This window comes from Procambarus clarkii, chromosome 70, assembly GCF_040958095.1.
Source record: "Procambarus clarkii isolate CNS0578487 chromosome 70, FALCON_Pclarkii_2.0, whole genome shotgun sequence".
Classification (NCBI taxonomy): Eukaryota; Metazoa; Arthropoda; class Malacostraca; order Decapoda; family Cambaridae; genus Procambarus; species Procambarus clarkii.
In genome coordinates, this window is record NC_091219.1 from 18,001,369 (window position 1) to 18,019,913 (window position 18,545).

Below are 18,545 nucleotides of genomic sequence, written 5' to 3' on the forward strand. Positions count from 1 at the left end.
GATCCTGTGCAGTCAGAACAGCTCTGCACTGTGCAACAGCAGCCTATCAGTGAACCTTTAGAACTGTCCCTACATGTTCCTAGAGATTGGAGAATATTTGAACTCTGTACAGGAATGCATTGTCAATGACAAGCATCCAGCTGCAGTTCCAGGATCTCCAACATTATTTTTCCCTGGATCAGTTTAATGTTCTTTCTGCTCTTGTTCTTTATGGCTTTCCTCACTGCTCATTTCAGACAAGTAACTCATGCCGAATACTGTTGCTTCTTATAGATCTGGTCTGAATTCTTGTACATCTGGTCTGATGATGAAAAATGGCACACCCAGTCAATCTTTTTATTTGACTCCATTTTGGTCTATAAATAAGATGCTGATTTTCTTGTACCAGTTCCAGGATTCTCCTTTTGAAAACTGATTTCAAGACTTTTCACTAGACTAGCTACAGGCAATTGAGAATAAATAAATACAAACAGCACGCCAAAAGTTCTCTTGGCGTGCACACTTGTTTGTAGGGAGGCTTTGTGCATGTTCATCTTAAAAAGTCTTTAAACCAAGACTGAGATTAGTACATTATGGAAAGACCATATTGTAGTTCTTTTGCTTGCCCATCCTGAAGTCAATCTTGTCTTGTATCTGACAGTGTCCCCTGCACTAGTATCTGCTTTCACCACTGGCTTATTTTCTGGTGAATAATATTTGCCATGTTGAAATCACTCTTCCCTCCAATGTCCTGGGCTGATATCAAGGTTTTTTTTGCCGAGATTCAAGTGCTTGGATGCAAGTTCGATAACTCTTCGGCTGATGCTTTTCCTGTAGCTTCTGTTAAAAACATTGCAGCCTAAGTGTGCTTTTTTTTTTTGTAGCTTTCACAAATGCCTACCTTAGAGCAAGGGTGGGATATAAATCAGGCTTTATAGTGCAAATTAAAAAGCATTCCTGCAGGCCGTTTCCTCATTTTCTGTTTACCCTAATTCTTGGTGGTGGGGTTTCTTTCCTTCAAGTGTCGGGTACAAAGTGTAGCCGAGGTCCAACTTCAGTTCTTGGGTCTTGCCTACAAGTGTACAACATCCAGAGGCTATTGGGATCTGCCATATTTGTAGCAGAAACTGTACGAAGTCTACCATCATCACTTCATTCCTTAGTTTCATTTGTTCACAACTCTTGAGACACTGTTGTGTTTGTACTGCCACCTGGTAGCAGTCAGGGATCATTACCTTGTGAGACATTCACTTGTAAGTGAGGATGCTGCTCAGAACACTGATGTCAAGAGATATTTGGAAAACATCACATTTTAGGGGGGAAAAAAAAAATCTGGATGCATTTGACAGGAATGTATTCTCCCATTACCTGGGAGCCAGTGACCCAAAAGGGCTACTGTGTAAATGGTGACCTCCCATTAACAAAGATAAAACCATTAGGTTTTGTAGAATCTTGCCTTATGGGAGCAACTAACTGCACTGCTTAAAAATGTTCATTCCACATGTACTTAAAACCTGATTTATAGTGTAGCATTTTATTACAAGCTGTCCCCAGGTTATAAAACAATATAGTAACAATATTGAAGCCCCCAATGGAGAAATTTTAATGTCTATCCAAATAACTGTTTTTATGTTAAATGTTTATGGAAAATACCCAGCAAAAGAAGAAATAGGCAAGCTCTAAAAAATAATTAAATCCAATTTCATAATAGACTTGTCCATGAATACTCTTACAATTTAAATCAATTCATATTATGCAGTGCATCTTTTTACTTCAGGAAACCCATGCATATCCCACATAGAAAGCACACTAGGAGAATATCTCCACACCATATTTATTAGGACACTTTCGTCGCTAATAAAATAACATTTAGGACAAGACATAAATGAAAAGATATTAATAGTTACAAATGCAATCCAAGTAATTGCCTTAAATAATAAACGAGTATTAACTATTAATAGTTGTTATAATGTATCCCAACACACAAGCATGCACAGGAACAATGACAATTGCTAGCCATCAATCTAATGAAAATTTCAAATCCAACTGCATATTTCCTGGTGGTCAGGTGGCATGTGTACAAGGGATGAACAAGATGGATGAATGGAAGCTATACAAAGCTTTTTAAAATGACAGACTCGATGAAAATCTGTCGGATCAATAGGTACCTATTTCAGTAAGTACATTATCAAAAGAAGGCACCAAGCCAGGAAGACTATGTAGCACCATCAAATGTGCAGAATAATCATAGGGCGCTAAATAGCACTAAGGATGCCAATACTAGAACAAAAATGCACAAGGTGAATGATATCAATGGTATACAATTCACCAAGAATTCTATCGAGGGACAAGTGACAGCGAGAGACGGTCGGGAAGCAAGAGAGAGACATACGTGCTGGAAGTCTGGACATTCAACAAGGATATGTACGACCATAAGAGGGACAATGCAGTTTGGACAGTAAGAAGCAAGGGCAGCGCTCCATTAAGTGTGTGTGTTAGACGTGCATGGCCAATACGTAGCAATCGCCAGAGTCATTTCCCATTGCCAGTTACGGTGGTAGGACGAAGGCCATGGGGGGACACTACTCTTAAGAGCACGCAGTTTGTTACCAGTAACTGAAGACAAACAACCCTGCCAACGGGCAAGAATGGTGGAATGAATAACTGGACAAAAATCAGAATAAGGAATACCTTTACAGGAGATGGGACAGATGCGGATAGCTTTTTTTAGCAACAGCGTCCACACGCTCAATTAAGGACACCAATATATCTAGGAACCCAACAAAACTCCGTCTTAAATCTACTGGAGACTAGAAATGGCCAATGTTGAATTTCGACTACCACAGGATGGACTCCAGAGCCATGGGGACACTGTGAGAGTCAACTACAACAACAAAGGAGGATTAACAGCGAAAAAGCAGTTGAAGAGCATAGAGAATTGCATAAAGTTCTGCCGTGAAGATGCTTGTCTCCGGAGGCAAGCGACACACGGGTGGTCAGGAAAAACCAGTAGCCTACACCGTCTGCAGACTTAGACCCATCGGTGAGGACGGAAATGGAGCGGGAGTGTGAAGAAAAGTGTTCAAGGAAATGTCGTTTCAGAACTGTAGGAGGGGGTAAAAACTTTGTTTACGTGGGTCAAGGTTTTCCAAAATTTAGGAAGGGGGACCCTCCACTGGGGCAAAGACGGAACGACACGAGAGGAAATATTGGCAACACGAACCGAAAGAGCATTTTGTAAGCGAGACAACCGTACACAATTAGGGAGGTGAAGGGGAACAGGAACCACAGGAGGGGTTACCCATTTCAGTGTATATTGTTATTGAAGAGGAAATCTTCCAAAATATTTAGTATCTAGTGTTGCGTATTCAGTTTTCTTCAATGTACAGTAAGTCCACAATATAAAGAAACTTGTTTTGATGATGTAGAATAACCATAATTGTATATGAACAAATTAAAACATGACATTGACAAAGTATTTCAAGTGATTGGAACAACATGTATGACTGATGAACTGACTAAAGAGGAGTCATAATTGTCAAGACTAAGTGCCACCTTTCTGTTCAACAGAAAATTGCTAGTTGGATATTGTTATTACATATAAACTAGATTATACATATACAGTATATGTATAAGGAAATATATATTTTTAGTAGGTTTAAAAAATACATTACTAGTATTCACCTGGGGAACCATGTTTTTAAAGGATTCCATGATACGGGAACTCTTGTTTTCTTGATAATATGAGAAGATTCCTGTGATGATCACGACAGCTGTGAGTACAATACCCAGGTACAACTGTAAACAACTCATGCCAATCAGTATATTCCCTTTAAAACTCTACTCCGACCTTCATGTTTGTACAGTACATAATATACAGTATATACGCGCGTCTCCAAACACGCCAGAATCTCCGACTTAAAATGCAAAGCGTTGCTCAGTCTTGGTTGAGCTAGAAAGCAACAGTATTAAAAAAATAAAAATGCAGTATACTGTACTTACATATGAAGAAGAATGTGTCCCCCCAAACTGGTTGCACATTTCACCATTAAAAATTCTGTATTTAATTTCTAATGCTAAATCTGGCCATAAAAAAGGCCCACTCTCCCAAGCTATTTGTAAACTGTACTAAACTGTAGTTGAATTCAAATTGACTACCTGTTAAATATTTGACTTCCTGGAGACTTCAAGGCTGTTTCCTTTGCTAAGACATTCTAAAAGAGCATCGGACACAAAATGAAGCGTCTGTAAAAATGTTACCAAGCATGGTAAGCAGTCCTTCCAATTTGGTGCCAGAATACCTAGTCATTAGGCGTTACAAAAAAAAATTACCTGAGGAACCAAGTTCTTAAACGACTCCATGATAGCTGAGGACTTTGCCTCCTGGTAGTAGGAGAAGATGCCAGTGATAATCACCACAGATGTCAGCACTACTCCTAGGTACAACTGCAAAATATTACCCAGTCCATGATAAATAATGCAGCCATGTTAATATTTGGTCATTTAAAGAAATTCAGTTGTTTCAGATTTGTATCACGTTTAGAAAAATCTGTGTGAAATAAATGTGAATGAATGTGCTTAAGATTTTTTATCAATCTAAGCACTAGTACCTGGAAATTATAGTGGAAGTTGTGCAATTTAACTAGATGAAATAGAGAAGGAATATTGTGTGTAATGGTAAATAAACTGCCAGAGGAGAGTGTACCGAGGTGGCTTAGGCATGTTAAATGAATGAATGATGGAAGAATGAAAGACTGGTCAAGACCATATTAAGAATACTGTAATCAGAGGGTAGGTAGAAAACTTGGGGTAGTGGAGAAGAGAACTTGATAAGCAAGTGTGAAGGGCCCATTGTGGTGCCAATATCAATATATATACTGTATATATAAGCACAAGAGCAGTAGGTTAGAATGCAGGACATGTATGAAAATTAGTTTACTTAGTAAGCAGGAAAAGTGAATGCAAGAGTGAAACTTTAGAGCAAGATAAACAAATCAAAGTAACAAAGTTTAGGAAGGGTTTGGGTGTCCACACAAATATTTACTTTGAGATTTGTTGACAAGTTTCCAACAAGAGCAAAAGTTGCAAGATGCCGTTTTATGTTAGAAAAAGTTTACAATTGAATTGATCAAGAAGCAGGGGCCAGATTCACGAAGCATTTACAAAAGTACTTACGAACGTGTACATCTTTCCTCAATCTATGACGGCTTTGGTTACATTTATTAAAAAGTTTACAAGTATAAAAACTTCCCAATCAACTGTCATTATTGTTATAAACAGCCTCCTGGTGCTTCGGATCTCATTAACTGTTTAATAATTGTAAACAAAGCCACCAAAGATTGAGAAAAGACGTACAGGTTCGTAAGTGCTTGTATAACTGCTTCGTAAATCTGACTCCAGGTTCAATAAGAATGAAATTCTTGTATGTATAGCAGAGCATGCAAGACTAAAGGAAAAAATTACGGAATTTTATTGTTGGTGTGCAGGAGACAGGATAATGATTGTTAACTCTTTAATATATTAATATGTATGAGCAAAAGAAGTAGGCAAAAGCACCTTGAACAGGAGAATAAAGATGACTTGTAAAAGACTAAAGTGAAACCAGAAGTTTAAGCTCAGTGTAGGACTAGGCAAGATTATGGCATTTGTAAGAAAAGAATGGTATACAGCAGATTTTATACAACCTTGCAGAGTGGCACAACATGATTGCAAGTGCAAGATAAAAATAAGAGGCAATATTGAAAGAGGTATTACTACAAGTTTTAAATACTTTGGAGCAGTGTTAAATGTGAGTATTGAAATACAATATGAATGAATGAATGGTAAAGGAGGTGAATGTAATATAATGAAAGTAAGGATTATTAGTACTGAATAGTAGATGAGAAAGAACAGATGGTATATCACTGCGCTGACATGGGAAACAAACTTCCGTGCTTGAAGGGAAAATTCGATCATATTACACGTTTGGTTACAAAAATGATCATTTATATATATAATTTTGATACCAAATTGTTTGCTCTATCATATGCCATAGTCAAAATGATGAATGCATAATAAATGATTGTTAATATTTATATATAGACTCGTCGAATTTTTGTAAATCCTGGTCATTACGTAATGACCAATAATTGTCATAGTTATGACACTGAATTGTTTGCAATAACTGCTGTATTAAATGATCTATTCAGAATGACGAAGATATAGTACTCATTTTGTAATTTTTTTTGTTTAATGTAGATGTGAAGATGGGTTATGATGAATTTGTATTTGCCTAAATGTGCTTCACTCTTTAGATATATCAATATTGTACTCTACTGGTAGGGTAAGTCACATTTTTCTATGCATTATAGTGGATGTAGGCCTATTGATTTTTTATTTCTGGGGTTGGAGGAGGTTGCCAAGGGGCCTGATGGGTCAAACAAAATCCATTATGTAATGAATCGGCATCACCCCATGTAGTTTATTCAAGCGAGGACACCTTGTACTATGTTTTCTATTCTAAATCTTTCTACAAATTCTTAATTTTCAATACAAATGTGGAAATTTTAAGACAGTATTTCAACAAATACGAGGGTGCCATCTTGTACCAGCACTGTATTTGAATAGCCCGAGAAAGACACTGTACGTGGTCACCCACTTGAGGATTAACATTTGAGGATTAAATGCATCAAGAAAAATACAAATATCTGGGGAGCTAAGGAATGTTGCTGCAGCCGCTTTCATCCCAAGGATTTTTCTGCCAAGAGAAATCAATGCCATTAAAATCATCAACAAGCATTTCATTAATATGTTAGTAAAAGAATTAATCTTAATTACTTATCAATTATAATTAACCCCTGAGGTCCTGGGCCAATGCAGTTCTTTTCCAATTTGCAAAACCTGCATTTTCCAAAACTCGCTTTATCAGGGTATGTCTTCCAGTACTCCTTAGGACCAGTATGGCCCTGTGGAGACATTATGAAAGTTTCCTGTGGCATTGGTGCCTTAAATGTTGTCCCATGTTACTGTATGACACACACCCTCTTGACAAAGGAATTTTACTACAGCGGCAACCAAGTTACTCAGAAATGCAGTTTTCACATGCACTAAGCCTATTTTGACCTATATCTTATGTTAAACATGATTCCCTACATATCTAATTATTTTATTGGTTTGAAAAACATTTGCACTGGCAGCATGAATGAGATTTCTTTACTGGGTAATCTATCAAGTAAATTATACAAATGCAAAGATAGAACCTACAGACACGCTTTATTGTGTGCCTCCCACTAGCCAAGCAAAATTAACATTTAACTAACACAGGAATAGTGTACAATTGGATTTACCTGGCACTTTTGGATATGAAATATGGCTGATCAGCTAAACACAAGTTTAAACTTCTAGATGACAGATTGGGTAACATTAATTTGCATTAAATTTATGGAAGATTAATTCATCTAATTCATTGAGAATTAAACACATACTGTACATACAGGTGAAATTATCCTGGTAGAAATTTACAAAAGCTTACATTATCATTGTTGGGTTCTTCCTCTGAAGCTGCCTCAATGGAGTAAGCAATGAAGCAAAGGATGGCACCAATCCACAAGAGGAGTGAGAAACCACCAAACAGGTTCTTGCAAAATTTAACCCACTCGGGAGTCTGTTTAGGTGGAGTGAGGGCATTTGGACCATCTCGTTCAATGCGCCTGAGAGCCTCTGCCTGTGTTAGACCCTAGAAAAATATAAAACAAAAATTATGATTTGCCAATAACCTACTGAAATGAGCATGCAAACTTTTTCCAATGCCACATGCTGCCTTGGCTACCATTAAGAAATAACCACTTATTACACCATGAAATAATGAATGGAATAGAGATTAATTAGGTTCACCAATACCCACTTGCTTTCCAACACCAACACTTTAAAGGACAGGGAAAAGGAAGGGGAAAGCGTCAAGCCATTACGACTATATAGCATCTGGAAGGTGTCAGGATAAGGATTTGAGATGGGACAGGGGAAGGAATGGTGCCCAACCACTTGGATGGTCGGGGATTGAATGCCGACCCGCATGAAGCAAGACCATCGCTCTACCATCCAGCCCAAGTGGTTGGGCAACGAAAGGACAGAAAAGAAAAAATAAAGACTACCTGCTCTACTGCTTGAAATATAATACAGTATATCATAACATGATTAAGAATGTGTGATACAATAGCACACAATGGTAGTCTAAATGTAGAAAATATAATTACAGTAAATAGATATGAATAAAGTATATAATTTATCTATAAATAAAGAATATTCAAAACTGTGTTAAGTTAAACTACAATTTTCTCATCCTACTGTGCAAAACTAAACTAAGAATGTCAGTTTTATAAGAATTGTATCAATTTACTTTTTTAATGTGATAAAATAAAATGTCTGTTGGTAAAAAAAAAAATTACTGTAGACTCAGCTGACTTAAGTAGGTCTAATTGTAATTATAAATACAGAACTATACACATTCTGTATGAATGAAGAATTAAGATCTGTAGCGTCTTTTCTATCGAGTAACTATTTAGTTCTATTTTTGTACAATAATAAAATATTTCATTTCTGCTAATATTACATTTACATTTTCATTATTAGCATAATATTTACATTCCTACTATTATTCACAAATGTCTAATATTCTGCATCCTACATGTATACAATGAGCATACATGTAGGATGTACATGTACTTTGTTGGGACTATTATGATCAGTTGATTTTTCATTGCTCTCTAGTCAAACTCAATCTTACACCTGCATTGTCTCTTTTACAGAGATGATCTACCAGCTACAACTAACCCTGCCGTTTTACCAAAGAAAAAAATTAAGATGCAGAGAGCGTAAAATAAGCTACCACTAGGAGCCAGTGACCGCTGCATTAGCATGTTCAATTACATTGTAGAACAAAGTCAAACAGGATAAAGAGCATGAGAAAATCTAGAAGAGGACAAGAAGGTTGGGGCTTATCTGCAGGATGTTCAGTGGAAGACTGAAATATAAGGAGTATAAGAAGTCAGCAAGAGACGATGGAACTCAAAACGCAAAAATTAAAAGCAGCAAATGGTTCATACCTCTCAGGAGGGAGGTGGACAAAAGAACAGCACAAAATGAGAAAAGACAAGGAAATAGTAAAGGAACATGGGACCAGAGACAATTATGGGGGGGGGGGGGGGGGATTAAGGGGATACAAAATTAACACCAGAATAAGGAGGGCAGCAGTTTTGAAAAGGAAATTGTGGCAAAGTCAGCCAACCTAAGCTATTGCATAGCCATGTATGAAAGCAAACAGTACAAGACCATGTGATCAGACAGCAGGGACAGGAAGGAAAACTCTTGGAGAATGACAAAAAAGTGTGTGAAGAACTCGACAAGAGGTTCTATGTCTATAAACCAGAACCAGATTAATGTCCAGATTTTTGTTTTTTGTGATATTCCTGCACAGGCCCTAAGCACCCCCCCTGACTGGCCACTAAATGCTACTCATTTCTTTCTTATTTAGGCACCTACAGCAAGCGCCCCAAGTGGTTCCCAAGGCATGTGCCATACTTGGCATATCCTAGATACGTCACTGGTGACAGCACAAGTGATTTGAATAGTATGAGCATTGTGAAAAGCAGTGGTACAGGGGGACTGTGCCCTGAGATACACATCTTTTCACTGTGCTTGGACTTTACTTTGTTTGACTGTTAGTCTCTGCATTATTTGGCAGTTCTTAGGAAGATGACAACACATGGCCATAAACATTAAGCGAAAATGGACACCTTGAAAAATTTAATGTAACAAAAGCAGTAGGACCAGACCAGATATCACCATGGTTATTGAAGGAAGCTGCAACTGAAATGTTTAACATTACGCTAAAGACAGGAGAGCTACCGAAAATCTGGAAAAAGCAACATGTAATAGTTTTAATTTTCAAGAATGGGGACAGCCATGAAGCACTAAACTAAACCAGTCATTGATATGCATTAAATGGGAAAATACTGGAAAAATCTGAATTACTGTAGAACATTAAGGTAGAATAAATTACATAACAGGCACAACACTACCCTCAGAGGGGAGAAAATCATGGTTAAATCATTCAGTTTTATGACAGCTCATCAAAACAAGAGTAGGATAAGTATACTACATCTTCTTTAACTGCCAGAAAGATTTTGACAGTCCCCTCATAAAAGACACAAGATGGAGAGACAAGCAGGGATAACAGGAAAGACACTGGATTGGGTACAGGAGTACCTGACAGGAAACATGATGTCATAATCAGAGGATATATCAGGCTGGAGAGGAGTGCAAAGGGCTGTTCCACAGAGCTGTCCTTGGAGCATTGCTCTCTAATTTATGTAAATGATCTCCCAGAGGTAGTGTAACAACAATGTGTTGTTAAGTTGAGGGGAGGGGCTACTTTAGTAAGGCCCTAGTCCCATTAAAATTGTCATGTATTTAATACATTGTTAAGAGTATAGTGCAGGTAAGCCAACTGGTCATTGGAACAAAGTAAGGAGGGGAGGCGATTCAGTGTCCCTGACAGGCATTATCAAGCATTAAAGTCTGAACATCACATCCTACATACAGCCTACTGCCACACTGGCTAATACCAGTAACTAATGCACAAAGAAATCACATTAATGTGATGTATCAGTTTAAGGCATGTGTTTGGGAGTATCTAGGGCACAGGTTCAAATCCTCCTCATGACTTATTTTCTCACCAATAACTAGTTCCACAAGTGTCAACATAAACTTTAAGGTGTCCAAGTGGTTTCAGGGTACAAGTGGCTACACCATTGTAAAACTAAGTACAGTATAAGGGAAATAGTTAATGCACAGTTATAAGCAGTAACATTGTTTATAACTGTTTTACAACTCCTAGTTATAAACCCACTGACCTAAGTGTTATAAACCCATAAGTTATGGACCCACTGACTCTTGGACCCAGTGGGTCCAAGAGTCATTACACAGAGTTAAAGACAGCAGGGTCAATTGTCAACCAACTACATTATAAGAATGAGCTCATCGATGTCTGCGGATGATACAAAGTTAACGAGTAAGAGCTGAAGAGTATGCTTTTAAGATGATCTTTACAAACTTCAGGAGTGGACCAATAAATGCCTCCTCGAATTCAATCCCAATAAGTGTAAAGTAATGAAAATGGGTAAGGGAGATAGGAGACCTATATTTATACCTCAAGAAGAAGGCTATCAAGAAACGATAAGAGAGACCAAAGAGTATACAAAATCCCAAAACTAACACCAAAATCCCGTACACATTGCCTATGCAAGACCATTACTCGAGTATGCAGCACCAGTATAGAACCCACACCTTGTGAAGCACAGAAAAAACCTCTAGAACGTTCAAAGGTTTGTGACTGGATTTATATTGAGAGCACTCTGCTATGAGGACAGGCTGAGGGAACTTGCCCTCACAACCATAGAGTATAAGTAACAGGAGGGAGATATTATCACTACATACAAGATCCTGAGAGGAATAGACAAAGTAGACAAAGGAAGTATATTTAAATCAAAAGAAGATAGGACAAGGGGGGGGGGGGGCTTTATTGGAAGCTGGATACACAATAGTCTTAAAAAGAGATGCAAGGAAGTTCTCATTCCCTATATAAGTGGTCAGCAAGTGAAATGCATTGAAGGAAAAAGTACAAGCCAATTCATCCACAAATTTAAGAAAAATATGATGAAAACCTTAACGTCGAGACAATTAGCATATCAGGTTCGAATGGCTAGAAAGAGAGGCATAAAGAGATACCTATGTGACTGTGGAATGAAATGTAAGACAGGTAAGCCCTTTATTAGATAAAATTAATTACTTTAGGCCTATATTTAAAGAAATACTAAATGTCAACAACCGTACATTTAAAAATAAACATATCTACCGCTACTACTGTATTATATATTTAAAACCTGGTGGCAAATACATTATGGTACTGTACAGAAAAGTACCCACATTAGTATTAAGGGAAAATTTTAAGGGAGAAGGGAACAGACAAAAACTTGGGGTGGACGTGTCCTTTCTCCAAAATGTACTAATACAGTACTGCTGGTTACAAAGGAAAAACTGAATGATGCTTACTGTATCAGGGTTCACACTAAGTCGCTGGTAGAGTTCTTCAATGGGGACCTTGTGCTCATCAAGTTCCAACTCCTGCTTCAGATTATCCATATCCTTCTCCCCCTTCTTTGGCTTTGGCTTAGGCATTTTCTTTTTTGACTGCAAAAGATAATGACTTATCAGGTACAAAGAATTAACAGGTTACATTAGTTGCATTGTAGTGCAAAGTACCATACTGTAATGAACAAAAAAACAGAAATGCCTGACACTACCTTTATACATCAAACTAATTCTGAGCTATTTAATTAATTTAACCTTTACACAGTGTGCACTTTAAAGTTATTTCCAATTCATTTTTATTGTATAATTCCTCTATATCCACCTCAGCAGTAACACTTCCCACACTTGTGGGCCATCCTCAAAGAAAAAGATGGCTTTATCAATACATTAACAGACCTCTAAACACACTGTTTCATAAAATTCAATGAATTCCTTATTCCACTTATTATTAAATTAATAATCTCAGTATTAAACTAGTTTAAATATTCTAAATACTAGATTCTAAAACATCCTTGGCTAGGTTCTAGATTTTTTTATTATTAGAGTGGCAAGTGGTGCTGTATGTTACATTTAATGGTGCTTAAACTATCGATGTCAAATTAATATTTTACTTATCTTAAATATGGTGACAAAATATCTAAAACAATAAAATATAGGAAGACAGGATTTCTGAAAGATTGTAGGTAACAGATTTACATATTCCATAAATGTATAATGAAGAATCTAAAGTCATTACAAAGTCTTGTCATAAATAGTACACAGTACTGCAGTAGTAAAGAGTAGAGAATCATTGTAAACATTCAGCTTTTAACACATTCACAGCCATTCAAAAGTCCTACCAAGATATTTTTAACATGCACAAACCCATCACCTTTAACAAAAAAGCCAAATACCCAGTGAATCATACATGACAGTATAAATTTGTATATTGTATTTTAGAAGGTTGATTTGGTTCACCAGTTTTTTTTTTTGTAATGTATATACTGTACATTTTTATTTTTATAAAATAAAGCTCCGATACTTTTGATCCGACAAACACTTCAAATCCAGTGACGAAAGCATAAAACACTGCCAACGGCCTTCAAATTTGCAGTTTAGCTAATGGGAAAATGCGAAGCTTTTTAACACTTGGTATTTTCATTGCATAGTGCAGTTGAAGAGTAAATTGTGACACTTGCACACTTGCTCTTAGGTTTGGCACTCTGCAACACACACAGCTCACATACTGTACCAGATATAGTGGGCCACAAATAAAACAAATTACAAAAAACAAAAGCAATAAATTTAAAGAAAAAAATAAGAGGAACATCAAAACCTGAAATTATGAAGAAATTACAACCAGCTTGTAAGAGTCGATAGATGTGGCAGACGCCCAACAAAGGATCGTGGGTAGATACCTGCTTGATAGGGTTCTGGGAATTGTTCTATTCCCCAAAGCCTAACTCGAGTAAATATCCTTCACTACTTCCATATACTGTACTACTGTACAAGTATTATTACAAGAGGAGAGGAAGATTGTGCTTATCCACTTAACAGTTCAGGTATAGTTTTATCCAATTTATTTCAGAGTCATTTATGCACGACAACAGTAGGATTACTGTGCAGTTCTTCGATTATTGCCCTTTCATTGAAGATAAAAATTAACTATTATAAGTACTGTACAGTAGTAGCAAATCACAGCTTTGTACTACAGAATGCCCATATTATATGAACCTTTTTGGAAAATTTCTGTAATCTTAAAAGTAAATCTGTCTTTATATTTTGTCTAGTAGCACTATAAATATTACATGTACAGTAGGTCTGTGAACACATGGGAGAAAAAAGGTGAACATATTAGGCTCTTGTGAGGGAGAACAAAATAACCTTAAGTATTTGAATAAACCACCACCAGTAATACGGCATTGTGTAACGTATTAGCATTCACTTTCCTATTTACCTTCAGAATTTACCGAATCCCGTTATTGTAACTATAAACATTGCACAGACCTTTTACTGTTGCTGACTACAATTTTTCAATACATGTTTCTATATAGTACACGTATGAAAATGTACCCTAGGCTAATAAGTACTTCCAATCGAATAGAACTACAGTACTTGCATGGCCTAACATGCAACAGTATATCTACAGTACTGTTATGATGGCAGTCAGTGCACAATTACTTGACATAGTATTGTTTAAAGTGTAATTTACAATGTATCTCTCATTGGGAATTGGCAGACTTTACACTGAACTGTTGCTAAACTGTATTACATCTTTTTTATGAAAAATACCTTTCTAATTTTCTGTACAAGCCATTTTATTTTGTTTAACCATGGTTATGCAGTATTGAATACCAGATATTAGGTTAAAATAATAGCATCAAGCCATAACTACAGTATATCCAAGCATGATTTTTCAAATGTGTAACCCTATAATGATCAGAAAATATGACTTTTTACTCATGAAATGCTAATTTGTTGTTTTCAAGAAATTTGTTTTACTATCATGAAAGCACTACTGTACTTGTATAAATGTTACTATGAAATTTAGCTTTCTATCATTCAAGGGTGTTGACTTTAAGACTATAAAGCATTATAAACTCGGTACAGTCTCGTTTACATAAAAATGAACAGTTAAAAGCACTGTGCTTTGTGAATTACCTCTCATAAGTGAATGACGAACCTATTTTTCATTATGCTGTACTACATTTGTTGTTTAATTCAATTATAAAATGGGTCAAAATTTAAGAAGAAAAAAATAATAAAGCCATAAAAAAGGGAAAGTGACTGAATACAATGAACATGCAAGATTTGTCACTAACAGGTATTACTACACTTAAGATTAGTGTAATATATAACTAGCACTGCTGTACTCTACACTGTGGCAAAGGTAGAGCTTCACCCTCACTCATGGGGTCCGTGGTTCAAGTCTCCTAGAGCCCAGATGAATGGACTGTATTTCCACGGAAGTGTGGATGACAATTTATATCAACTGACGATCTTTTAACACTAAACTCATTGCCTTTTGTTTAGTTTCAAAATTAATAAAAATACAGTACCACAAATTCCTTCAAATGCACATGAAGCACTTTAATCTTTATTTGCAGCAGCACTGGCCTCAAGGCTTTCAATCTTAACAAATATGTATTAAATTTAGTTTCATAAATCTTCCTTAAAGTAGATTTAAAAGTTAAAAAAAGGTAGAGCACAACACACTATTCCCAAACTGTAGATGCTAATACAGTTCAGAAACTACGGAAAGAAAGGTAGCCTACAAAGATCAAGAAAATAAGAATGTGTTCACTTTAGTGCTCATTTAAACAATATAAAACTGCAGTCAAAAAACTCTCACTAATGGAAATAATTGGCCTATGAAACTTAGCATTAAAAGTCTATGTTGAAAAATTATGCAACTTTAAAACATTAAAAATTGTGTGACTACACACTCTTCATTTAGTATGAAAGCAATGATCTTCCAGCATTCGAGAAAATACTGTACAGTACACACAGTTCAGTATAACTGTCATTCATCATATTTCTATGAAATGTACTCACTGTATAATCAGGTACTGTATACCCAATAATAAAGTTGGCCTTTAATTTTTAACACAGTACACACTGTACTAAATCAAAAGGAGTCTTATACGTCACTAAAAAAAAAATCCACATTAGAAACTAAAGTTCTACTTAAATACTACTACTGTATTTGATACAGTATTTTGATTTGCTATTGAAGAGAATTATAGCAATGTAACTATAATGTCTATCTTTTCATTTGAGGTTTTCTTTTCTACAAATTTATGAGTGAACATCAAACTTTAGACCTTGCTAAAATATAGCCTAAGAGTACAAAGACAATTTCTCCCAAATTTTTTATTTGAAAGAAATGGTTTACAAAATTAGGAACTAATTCAATACAGTATACTGAAGGATAGGACAGGAAAAAAAAAAGCAGGACCCTTTTACAAACTTCATAGTTTATAGATAGTAGACATGAAAAGGTATGTGGCAAATGTACTGTATGAAGAGATTAGGACACCATATCAAGCCTTTCAAGTGGTACTGATAAGAATCTTGGAGCGAGTCCAGCTTATAATATCCCATTCTTTAATTTCTACAACTTTCTTATCTAAGTAACAATAAACACTGCATTCTTTATAGTGCTATAATAAAACGGGAAAATGGATTAGTCAAGAATGACAAATTACTCAAAGTACTGTAGATCAACAAAGCCAGACAATACAGTAGCTACATGTTTAACTTACACTGCACTTCAAACAAGTGACATGTATGTTAGTGATAAATATGACATGCAAAACAATTTATAACATGCAAGCAGACAATCATAACTAGGCTGCGTTGCAGCAGTGTTAACAAGTAACATGTTGACAGAAATTCTTTAAAAAGTAATAGAAGGGCGTCATATGGTAGTAATTTCTCTGTCCTGTCTCAAGAAATGCTACCTTGGGGTCCCCTTTCACAGTTCGGTTATCATCAGGGATGGTTCGATCGGTGGCGTGCCGGTACGAATCAGTTCTGCCCGTCTGAAAGAGAAATTTGCAACAAACCACATACAGTTACTTTATTACTTCAAACAAACTCAACACTTAAAACCACACTTTTTTTTTTGGAAAACAAATATTTCCCCGAGTGGGAAAAATTAGTTAACCTAGCTTTTTCAGAAGTTTGTACCAGTATGAGTGGTAAGTGGAATCGTACACGTGCAAACACTTTTTGCAAGCAAATTTCAAGTGTTACTGAGTAACAGGTTATAAAATATTTTGTAAAAAGTAACCATATATACAGTACTTTACTTCAGAAAAGCTAGTTCAAAAAAAGTATTTTAATAACTTTTTTCATATAAACAAAATTAGCAAAGAAAATGTGGTTTTAGGCCTAAGTGTGCAAATCATGAGCCAACATTGGTTTGTTAACTCTGCTGGGAAACAAACTACTTACCAAAAATATTTTACAAAAATAAAAAAATATAAACTAAGCAATCAAAATCATAACTGGTTAACTCAAATACTGCGGGAGTAGTGGTTTTCTTAAAAGGTTCTTAGTTGAAATCTATCATGTTTGGGGGTCATGCACTCAAGTCTTCACTTCATTATACAAGATGCACATTCACAGCAAATTAGCAGCAAGCAAATATTTCATAATCATTCATCTTGCAGTTTTATTAGTACTGGTGCAGGCACTTTTATAAGAGATGCTTTTTTTTACCTATAGGGGTAATAAATCAATGGAATAGTCTACTACTGTAGTTTGAAATGCCAAAACATTTCTCAACTTCAGTTTAAGAATTCAACTAGAAAAAGTCTTCAGAGAGACTTTCTGACATGCTGCCAGCTTCCTGTCTCCCAAAGAGGCGACAAAGAGATGGTGGGCCTTGGGTAAATTCATAAAAAAAAAATATTTTTTTCAACACCGATGCCCGAAGACCAGTGATTTTACTTTTATCGCCATGGGTGTGTGCTTTGGCTACCATTTTTTTGTTGGACAAGTTCCAGCTCTTGGGTCCCGACTTTAATAGTGATAGGTCTATGACAATTGCATTAAACCTAAGTATATCTGATTAAATATATTTCGTGTTTAATTTGATATCCAACCATAAATAGACTATGAACAGCACAGTAATTCATTATATAATAACCTCTAGTTGGTTGTAATTGGATTTAGACCAATGGGAAAACACTAGTGATGGGATCAGGACACTTCTGGTTTTTCGTGCTCTTAAATATTTCAGTTGCCCCAAGGCTATGTGCAACTTTACTGTTAAGCATTAGTCTCTTCACAGCCTTTAGGAACCTAATTGCAGTACAGTATTCTGAAAGCTTTCAGAGCATAAAACATGCAAGTAAAGCCAATACAGTACTGTAGTTTTGTCAAATACCCAAAATATGATCATGACTTGGTAATGAAGAGAAGCCATGGTCACAACACAATAGCCAATTTGAACTACTAACCTGTCAGTATTTGGCCACTCGCCTAAATCCTATTGTAATGTACCTCTATTACAACCGAGTAGAGACAAGGTTAAAAGTTGTGTACATAGGGAACCTGTTTGTTGTGTGTGGAACCCAACTAAACCATAAGTAGAAGCATACAATTTAATCATCCTTCAAGTCTAATGTGGCTGATGATAAAGTTTATACAATCGTGACACCACAATTAACGAATTGGTTGTCACCAATTGTTTGGTGACGCTACACCCAAGTGTCACAGCGCTGCACTTATTGCAACATTTTCCAGATGATAATTCTATTTAAAATTAACTAATCTTAAAAGTTTGAAATTCCGGTACATACTATCGATCCCTTTGTGGAAGGACTCCCCCCCCCCCCCGCTCCTCAACCAAATGGGCTGGACCGTAGAGCGGTCTCGCATTATGCAGGTCAGTGTTCAATCCCAGACCGTCCAAGTGGCTGAGCACCATTCCCCTCCCTCCGTCCCATCCC

The 18,545-nt window shown here is 36.3% G+C and overlaps 1 protein-coding gene across 8 annotated transcripts in view; it reads right to left on the reverse strand.

The window, feature by feature from the left end:
* LOC123775277 (sodium/potassium-transporting ATPase subunit alpha) overlaps positions 1-18,545 on the reverse strand; it is a 54,963-nt gene that overhangs the window by 24,210 nt on the left and 12,208 nt on the right. For 4 of the 8 annotated variants that reach the window (XM_045770272.2, XM_045770274.2, XM_045770273.2 and 1 more), the window contains exons 2-5: positions 16,548-16,628; positions 12,067-12,204; positions 7,490-7,693; positions 3,664-3,777 (exon numbers count right to left, since the gene is read on the reverse strand). In XM_045770272.2, coding sequence (XP_045626228.1) covers positions 3,664-3,777; positions 7,490-7,693; positions 12,067-12,204; positions 16,548-16,628 — 537 coding nt within the window. Of the gene's footprint in view, positions 1-3,663; positions 3,778-4,311; positions 4,426-7,489; positions 7,694-12,066; positions 12,205-16,547; positions 16,629-18,545 lie in introns of all 8 variants that reach the window. The other 4 variants (XM_045770276.2, XM_069311614.1, XM_045770275.2 and 1 more) reach the window with 3 other exon arrangements.